The sequence below is a fragment of the Myotis myotis genome, unplaced genomic scaffold (genome assembly GCF_014108235.1).
Source record: "Myotis myotis isolate mMyoMyo1 unplaced genomic scaffold, mMyoMyo1.p scaffold_m19_p_6, whole genome shotgun sequence".
Taxonomy (NCBI): Eukaryota; Metazoa; Chordata; class Mammalia; order Chiroptera; family Vespertilionidae; genus Myotis; species Myotis myotis.
Genome location: NW_023416368.1, coordinates 59139112 through 59149131, shown reverse-complemented (window position 1 = coordinate 59149131; position 10020 = coordinate 59139112). Strand labels below are relative to the sequence as shown.

The window sequence follows — 10020 nt, the reverse complement described above, 5'->3', positions numbered from 1 at the left end:
TGCCTCCATATTCCTTCAAGTACTCAAGTTCGGTGTGTTCTCCTATGTTCCCCTCTGGATTTCCAAAGCCACCTTGTTCCTGGAATGTGGGATCTGCCCCTCTCTGCTGCTGCTTTTGCAACAGCTTATGGGAAGCAAACAAGCATGAGGGAATTGAGCAAGAACTGCTGGGACACCAACCTTGGGGAAGAAGCAAGGAATGTAGAATGCATGTTGACCATCCAAACAGGACGAAGATAATGATTAATCGAATCTCCTGCAGGTTTAAATGAGATGGGAACCGGGAGGGAAGGCAGTCCTCTTTTCTTGCAGCTGGAGTGCTGCACCTCAAGAGCCACCCCCACTCCCCTCAGAAACGATGTGTTCCGTGTGGACTTTCGGCCTGGTCCTGAGCGTGGCGGGCACAGTCTGGGTATGGTGCCTTTGTTTCCTCTCCTTGCTTTCTCTCTGGCGGTTGTTTCACAGAGCTCAAAGGTCTGAGTCAGTGTGGGGCATGTCCGCCCACACTGCTGGCTCCCCCAGCTCTAGGCCAGGAAGGCAAGTTCCCAGGTGGGCCACACATCTCAGGAGTGCAGGGGGTAACATGGCCCTAAGAGGGAGGCTTAGGGGATCAACGTGTATAAATTCACCGGGGAAGCTTTGACATTTGTAACTCAGGCTTACAACATATTTTTTAAAGGAAAGATATCTTTGCCAGCTTAGTTCCTACAAAGCCTTGAGATAGTTAATGCTAGTTAACATAAAAAAAAATTCACATAAGTTTTTAAAACCTAACTATTATTATTATTATTATTATTATTATTATTATTATTATTTTGCTATTTGTCCAGAATAAGCAGAACAGTGGTTTAATATGGTTTTTCTGAAAGGTAGTTTTTGTGTTTCTTTTCAGACAAATACAAAACAAGTAAGCTATTTTTGCAAATATATTACAAAGCAAAGCCAGGAGAGATTAATTCATAAGGCAATTTGGTTTTGGGAAGCAATTATATTCTTTTAAGGTAATTACTAAATACTGTAATAACTTCTAAAGTTTGACTACAGAAACCTATAGAAAAGAAGAGAAGCTTTATTCAACAAGGCTTTTGGAACACTTTAATCTTATAAAAACATGATAAATATAGGCTGTGGATTATTCCAATTTATTTATTTTCCTTCATCACTCATAAACCTGAATAACAGAGCAGAAAAAGACTAAAAATGGTTTCTAACTTAATTTTCTCCCGTATAGTAAAATAATAAGTAAACATTTTTATGGGAAATAAAACTAACATCATTTGCTGTGATGCTGTTTTGGATAATGTATAACTTTCAGTTATTTCTCCCTGTTATTGGCATAAATACTTAACTTTTACCTGCTTGCATTACCTGTTGTGCCATTTTATTCTTTTTTTATATATATATATATTTTATTGATTTTTACAGAGAGGAAGGGAGAGAGACAGAGAGCTAGAAACATCGATGAGAGAGAAGCATCGATCAGCTGCCTCCTGCACATCTCCTACTGGGGATGTGCCCGCAACCCAGGTACACGCCCCTGACCGGAATCGAACCCGGGACCTTTCAGTCCGCAGGCCGATGCTCTATCCACTGAGCCAAACCGGTTTCGGCCATTTTATTCTGAAGTATATTTGAATTTATAATTTTATTTCTTAGACAAAAAGATTGTACTTGTTACTTTAAATAAGTTGTTCTTGATTACCTGAATTAGTATTACTATTATTAGGGTATTTTTTTTTAATATATTTTATTGATTTTTTACAGAGAGGAAGGGAGAGAGATAGAGAGTTAGAAACATCGATGAGAGAGAAACATCGATTAGCTGCCTCCTGCACATCTCCTACTGGAGATGTGCCCACAACCCAGGTACATGCCCTTGACCGGAATCGAACCTGGGACCTTTCAGTCCGCAGGCCGACACTCTATCCACTGAGCCAAACCGGTTCCGGCATATTAGGGTATTTTTTAATGAGATGACAAATGTTAACTAATTATAAAAATAAACTGAGGTTAAAATAGCAAAGTTCTTGTAAGTTGGTGGCAAAAATAGCTAAAATTTAAAACCTGCATTGATTTGTTGGGATATAAAGTCTTATTGGAAGAATACTTTTTATATCTTATTTCATCTCATAGATCACAATAGAAAAATTTTTAAATCTGTGTTTCTATTATAAGGTGTTCAAAAATGTTGTCAGTCATGGACCATTATTTTTACTTTCACTCTACTTTCCCTCATTTCAAACACAAAGAAACTATTACATGAGTGAGCAACCTAAAAAGCATGTCTGAATTTAGTTGAACTGACCACATTTGTATCCTTGGAATATATTTGCTCAAATTATGGACCCATAAGGTCATAGTAGAAACTTAAAGGCGAGACAGACATTAAGCCAAGACAGTGCAGGCTTTTTCCTACTGGAACAGAAATTATAGGAGGAAGAACCCGTTGAATTTTCTAATTATCTATCTCCAGATCTTAGTGAAAATGAAAAGGTAAATTTTAACCAATTTTGTTGCTTCAAATAATTTCCCTTTCATAATAGAGCTTTGAAGAGGACTACCATTTAATAAATGCTTTAGTATCAAACACAGTTAAGAAATTTGTACAACTTATCTCTTTTAATTCTCACAACTTCATAAAATGTGTATTAGGATTCTCATTAGAAAGATCAGAAATCTGAAGCTCATAGAGGCCCTGACTCTGGCACTCCTAACCTCTGGGAAGCCCCCTCCTCTTCTTGGGGTTGACAGGCATGCCAGTGTCTTTCCTTATCTTCTCACTGTTCCTTTCTTTTGTGTCTGTAAATGAATCCTTAAAGACTACAGAGACCGATAAAGGTGAATTTATACTTGGAGGAGGAGGTGTGCGTGGCCCCAGACCTGACCCCAGACCTGCATCTACCTGCAGAGAGAAAGACTGGCCCTTCTGTGCTGATGAAGACTGGGTGAGCAGTGGGCGTGGGGAATGGGAGACTCCTTCCTTGTGTTGTTAGAAACATACACAGGCTGACCCATTAGGTCACAGAAAACTTTTCCAATGGAAGTAATCTAACAGTTTCTTACATGTCAAATGGAAAAAGACAAACGAAAAGGAACCTAGTCCTGAGAGCACTATTTAAATTACCTCCCATACTCTGGTCATTAGTGGATTAGGAGATTGGATTTTAGTTGTCTATTCAGATAGATACTAGGAATCTGAATATTATGGCCTCGGGATTTCATGAGGCCTAATTTATGATTGAGGGGCCCCTCATTTCAGAATTTCTCTATGATCTTTGTCTAGTCCTCCTAAATTACTTTTAAATTAAAGGATGATCTGACGAGGTTGAGGAGGGGAGCAATAGGAGCTGCATGGAAACCTTCAAAATTGTATTGAACCCAAGAGATAGGCCCTTAATGTAATGTTTTTCTTTTCACTTTCAGCTCCAAAAATGCCCTTCCGGCTGCAGGGTACAAGGGTTGATTGATGAAGTCAATCAAGATTTTACAAACAGAATAAACAAGCTCACAAATGCACTCTTTGATTATCAGAAGAACAATAAGGACTCTAGTTCAGTCATCAGGGATATGATAGAACAGTACAGAAGGCATTTTGCCGACTCTAGCCGTAAGTATTACATATTTAGTGCTTTGATTTTATAACACTCAGCAAAACAACAACATCAAAAATTCTAAACATGGTGTCTCCTTATAGCAACTGAGATTTCATTCCAAAATATTTCGTGTAGAAACACATACCCTTAAGATATAGCTGAATTTTTAAGGAGGAGCTTGCAATTGTGTTGTTGTTATAATGTCAAGAAGAGTTCTTAATGTAAGTCAGAATTTTGGATTGAAGACTAGAATTTAAGTGCTTTCTTTTCAAAGGTACATACTGAAAATAAGTGGGGCCCAACCTGCTGAGTAGACATATTGGTTTCTGTCTTACAGACGAGGAACCAGAGAGGTCAAGGAACTTGCTTAAATACCCAAAGCTGTCATGTGATGGAGTTGGGAGTTCTACCCATAGACTCCACTAAGCAGATTATGCAATATTGTTGTTTATTTTTAATTAAAATTATATAGCCATGTTCTAGCTTTCTTATAGAACAAGGGCTCAGCCACATTAGGATCAGGAAGCCTTGGGTTTGTTCTGGGCCTGGGCAGCAAGCTTAGTGAGAGCCCCGGTCCTAAAGCCTTGCTTGACTCTTTATATCTTAGACACTGGACTAATTGAAAGTCAATGGTGCAACATAATTGGCAAGAGAGTGATCCTGTTGAACTAAAACAACATAAAAAAAAGTTTAGGAAAAATTTCAAATCCACAGATAGGAAGAAAACCCTAGTAATAAAATCCAGAAACATAATTCCCAGTACATCATGTCCGGTTTTCAATAAAAAAAAATTACAAGGAAAAAAGCATACATTAAAGAGGCAGAGCAAGCATCAAAACCAGACATGATTGGGGTGTTGGAATTATCAGACTGGGAATTTAAATCAAATATGATGGGTATGCTAAGGATTCTAATGAATAAAGTAGACAGCATGCTCATGCAAGAACATGGGCAGTGTAAGCAGAGAAATGGAAATCCTAAGAAAGAACTAAAAAGCAGTGCTAGAGATAAAAAACAACAGACAGCCCTGACCGGTTTGGCGTCGGCCTGCAGACTGACGGGTCCTGGGTTCGATTCCAGTCAAGGGCATGTACGTTGGTTGCGGGCGCATCCCCAGTAGGGGGCATGCAGGAGGCAGCTGATCGATCTTTCTTTCTCATCGATGTTTCTAATTCTCTATCCCTCTCCCTTCCTCTCTGTAAAAAATCAATAAAACATATTTTTTTTAAAAAAAACAGACCGAGTGAAGAATGCCTGTGATAGGCTAATTAGAAGCCTGGGCATAGTTGAGAGGACATATCAATAGAATCCTCAAAAACCTATACATTCAATTTATACATTAGTCCAAATCTATAGAATGTACACCAAGAGTGAACCCTAAGGCAAACTATGGCCTTTGGGTGATTATGATGTATCAATGTAGGTTCATACTTGGTTAAAAAAAAAAAAAGACCATTATGATGAGTGATGTTGATAATGAGAGGCACTATGAATGTTTGGGGGCAGGGGGTAGACGGGAAATCTCTATACCTTCTCAATTTTCTTGGAAACCTAAAACTGCTCTAAAAAATGAACAATTGATAACAATACATACAATAAGAAATAAAAATAGAAAGTTGTGTGGGGAAAAAAAAGAAAATCCAGGAACATGTTCAAGCCCTGTGAGTAAGGATATGATAAAATAATTGGAATGTGATCAAACTAATTATTTTATCTCCTAATTATCTTTAAAATTCCAAAGAGATTTTCTTCTGCAATTATTTGGAATTCTAATTGCTGGTAGGGCACCTTAACTGACAACCATGGATGACTACAGGACATAACATTGTCCAAAAATCAAACGCCTAATAGATTTGCAACTCACAAATTAAATACCAAGAGAACAACCTATTATCAAAGTAACATGGGGAATATTTCTAAGTAAATTTCCTTCTTTTACTGGCTATTTCAAGCAAATCACTCAGTAGCTGCTTCAATATCCATATTTTCTATTTCAGACAATGATAATTCATTTTACCGAGTATCAGAAGATCTGAGAAGCAGACTTGATACCCTGAATCGTAAAGTCATAGAACAGGTACAGCAGATCCAACATCTGCAGAAAAATGTCAAGGCTCAGCTGGTAGAGATGAAGCGACTGGAGGTAAGACAGTGTGTGGCTCTGTCACCAGATTTCCATAGTTTGAACAGTAGGAAAATAGGAGGCAGTAGTCATTCACTGAATGCCTCCTGTACATAGAGCAATGTGTTCTATATCCATTATCTAACTATAAAGTAAGAATTATTCCCCCACTCTACAGGTAGAAAAAAAATAAAGCTCAGTGATATTAAGTAAAATTTCTCCAGGCACACAGATAGTAAATTCCAAAATCAAATATTCAGTCCCTGCTTATCTTATTCAAATTCCTGATACTGCCAAGCTTCCAAGTCCTCAGCCTCGCTGAAGATCACTTCGTCAGTGTTTCCTTTCACAGGAAATAGCAACTTGCTCTTGATCTGTTCTAAGATAAACCCAAATAGTTCCTATTGCTTCTCTTGGCTAGCCTAACAACACCCAGCATCTCTTCCACTGAGGTTACCACATAAATGGAGAATAAAATATGGGTTGGTAGGTCTCCAAGTCAAAGAAATGAAAACCATTTCCAAGAAATAAACTACTAAGAACTCAATAGACATCTTTTATTTATTTAGATCTACCTTTCTTTCCTTATCTTTCTCCTCCTTTCTCTAGGTGGACATTGATATTAAGATCCGATCTTGCCAAGGGTCATGCAGCAGAGCTGTCGCACGGACGATAGATCTACAGGACTATGAGGACCAGCAGAAGCAAGTTGAACATCTCATTGCCAAAGACCTACTTCCGCCTAAATACACACAACAGTTACCACTGTTAAAGATGAGACCATCTTCAGAATTCTTTCCCAGAGTGGACAGGGATAAGCTCCAGGCATCCTTTCCAGAGTTAAAGGCTATCCTGGAAATGCGGCAGATGGCAATGGAGATAGAGAGGCCTGGGACATCTGGGACTCACCGCGGAGACTCTGCTGCTCATGGAGCAGGATCAGCACCCGAAACCCCCAGGAAGCCTGTACCTGGCAGTAGTGGGAATCTGAAACCTGGGAGCTCTGGACCTGGTGGTGCTGGTACTCGGAACCGTGAAAGGCCAGATAGCACAGGGCATGGGAGCGTCAGGCCTGACAACCCAGACTGGGGCACATTTTCAGAATCTTCAGAAAGTCTAAGTCCAGGGACAAAGAAAGAGTACCACCACACAGGTAAACTGGTCACTTCTGAAGGAGGGAAAGAGCTTCTGATCGGTAAAGAGAAGGTTATCTCTGGTGGCCGAACCTCCAGTCGCAGTTCATGCTCTAAAACGATTACTAAGACTGTTATAGGTGCTGGCGGCCGTAAAGAAGTGACGAAAGAGGTGGTCACCTCTGAGGATGGCTCGGACTGTGGGGACGCCACTGATTTAGACTCGTTCCATACTTCGTCCAGGGGTAGCCTAGACGAATTCCGTCGTATGTTCCCTGACGAGGCTGCTTTGTTGGACTCGTCACCTGGGTTGAAAGAGTTTCACTCTATGGGCTCAACATCTGACCCTTTCGGGAACTTAGAGGAAACCAGTTCTCACCACGTCAGCGAAACTCATACCACCAAGAAAGGCCGAGCTAGAGCTCGCACTACCAGAGGTATCCGCACTTCTCTAGACTAAGTTATTCTTGCGATGTGCTCCCACAGCACCTTGCGCTACTTTCCTAGCCCTCTTTCATGCTCTATTAAAATTACAGCTTTTTGGTTTGTTTTTCATGCTCGACTGTAAATTCCACGGGGGCAGGGACTTGGTCTATCACGCTCATCTCTGTATCCCAAATGCCTAACAGTGCAGAAGGTCGCCATTCAATAAATTCATGTTCAATGAATCCCTCTGAAACTCGATTTTGAGTTTGTCTAACCAAATTATTTTACCATTCAAAATATGCGTTGCTGGAATTGTTACCCAATTTACTGACCATATTGTTTGGAATAGCTCTCAGCTGAAGTTGGGATCAAGTTATAGTAGTGCTAAATGTTGCTTAGATAGCTTTGCTGGTTACTTGCTGTTAATCAGTACATGCAAGTAAAATTCCAAATTCATTGAGGAAATCCCCTTTGCAATTTGTAGGTATAAGTGCCTCTTGTTTGCTTATGATTCATTCCAGTGTAAATGCATGTTTTCTCTATGGAGGGAAGGAAGGAAGGAAGGAAGGAAGGAAGGAAGGAAGGAAGGAAGGAAGGAAGGAAGGAAGGAAGGGAGGGAAAAAGGGAGGAAGAAGGGAGGGAGGGAGGGAGGGAGAGAGGGAGGGAGGGAGGGAGGAAGGATGGAAGGAAGAGAGAAGGGAAAGGAAGCCAGTATCTACCTTCATTTAATCTGGGCCATTCCTATCTTTGTAAAGTTAAATGAGAGTAACTTCCTCCAACCAGCTTAATTTTTTTTTTAGACTGTGATGATGTCCTCCAAACACATCCTTCAGGTGCCCAAAGTGGCCTTTTCAATATCAAGCTACCAGGATCCAGTAAGATTTTTTCAGTTTATTGCGATCAAGAGACCAGTTTGGGAGGATGGCTTTTGATCCAGCAAAGAATGGATGGATCACTGAATTTTAACCGGACGTGGCAAGACTACAAGAGAGGTTTCGGCAGCGTGAATGACAAGGGGGAAGGAGAATTCTGGCTAGGCAATGAATACCTCCACTTGCTAACCCTGAGGGGCTCTGTGCTTCGGGTTGAATTAGAGGACTGGGCCGGGGACCTGGTTTATGCAGAATATCACTTGAGGGTAGGCTCCGAGGCAGAAGGCTATGCCCTGCAGGTCTCTTCCTACAAGGGCACCGCGGGCAATGCTCTGATTGAAGGTTCCATGGAGGAAGGCACAGAGTACACTTCTCACAATGGCATGCAGTTCAGCACCTTTGACAGGGATGCGGACCAGTGGGAAGAGAACTGTGCAGAAGTCTATGGAGGAGGCTGGTGGTATAACAACTGCCAGGCAGCCAATCTCAATGGCATCTATTACCCTGGGGGCTTCTATGACCCCAGGAACAACAGTCCTTATGAGATTGAGAATGGAGTGGTCTGGGTCCCCTTCAGAGGAGCAGATTATTCCCTCCGGGCTGTCCGCATGAAAATCAGGCCCCTGGTGACCCAATAAGCAGAAAGAGTAGAAATGAGAGCACTCTGTTTTGTTTAGTGAAGTGGAGGAAAAATAAGGAAGATGAAGGAGTCAAGATTCCTTACTACCTAAAAAATTCCCCGGTGCTATTTTATTATCCTCTGTACTGTAGCTAAATGTAACTGAGTCATATTAGTGCTTCAAAAAATAAAGTTATGTGATTTTTTTGTAAATCTTTCAACTAGCTCTGTGAGTTTTAAAATTTCTATAAGGATACACCAAGGGACATCTGGTCTCAGTGCACCAGAAAGGGACCCAAAGCTCCTCTTCCTCTCCGCAGCAGTGTTGTTTGGAGAGCTTCTCTTCCCACACCAAAGTCATAGGGCTGTTGCACAGTAAAGAAGTTATTTCATCCAGGCCATTTGAATGACTTTAAACTAATATTTTTAACTTGCAAAGCACTCAGTTTAACAATGGCTGGCTTGTGTAGAGGAATTGACTAAGTTCTTTTATCTTTTCTGTTAGTAAGAAAATCCATGCAGGCAGGAGAGCCATTCTTTCCAAATAGAAATAGAAATCTCTTCATTAAGGTTTCAATGAAGACCACAATACACACTTATTTCCCCCAGAGTCTAATCAATTTCTTTAAATAAAAATACCTGGGGAAATGCATTTAAATTTTTAAAAAATATTTACAAGTCTTCCAAAAGCAGACGGCATATACAATTGACAATTTCCACAGCATTCATCTCACTTTATTTTTCTACTGATTATAAAGTACTAGGGGCCCGGTGCATGAAATTCGTGCACTGGGTGTGTGTGGGGGGGTGTCCCTCAGCCCAGCCTGCCCCCTCTCACATACTGGGAGCCCTCAGGCGTTGACCCCCATCACCCTCCAATCGCAGGATCGGCCCCTTGCCCAGGCCTGATGCCTCTGACAGAGGCGTAGACCCCCCCTCACCCTCCGATTGCCTGATCGGCCCCTTGCCCAGGCCTGACGCCTCCGCCAGAGGTGTCAGGCCTGGACAGGGGACCCCCATCTCCCCCCGATCACTGGCTCTGACCCCCGCCCAGGCCTGAGGCCTCTGGCCCAGGAATCAGGCCTGGGCAGGGGACCCCCATCTCCCTCTGATCGCTTGCTCCACCCCCCGCCCAAGCCTGATGCCTCTGACCCAGGCTTCAGGCCTGGGCAAGGGGACCATCATATCCCCCCAATCCCCAGCAACGCCCCCCACCCAGGCCTGATGCCTCGGCTAGAGGAGTTGACTCTCATCA

At 41.7% G+C, this 10020-nt stretch overlaps 1 protein-coding gene across 1 annotated transcript; it reads left to right on the top strand.

Annotated features, from left to right (window-relative positions):
• The first annotated feature begins 279 nt into the window (after window positions 1–279).
• FGA (fibrinogen alpha chain) lies at window positions 280–8943 on the top strand. Its single transcript, XM_036314009.1, has 6 exons — window positions 280–412; window positions 2820–2945; window positions 3424–3607; window positions 5591–5736; window positions 6325–7296; window positions 8047–8943. The coding sequence occupies exons 1-6, from the start codon at window positions 359–361 to the stop codon at window positions 8782–8784; spliced, it is 2220 nt and encodes a 739-aa protein (XP_036169902.1). The 5' UTR covers window positions 280–358; the 3' UTR covers window positions 8785–8943.
• The last annotated feature ends 1077 nt before the right edge of the window (window positions 8944–10020 follow it).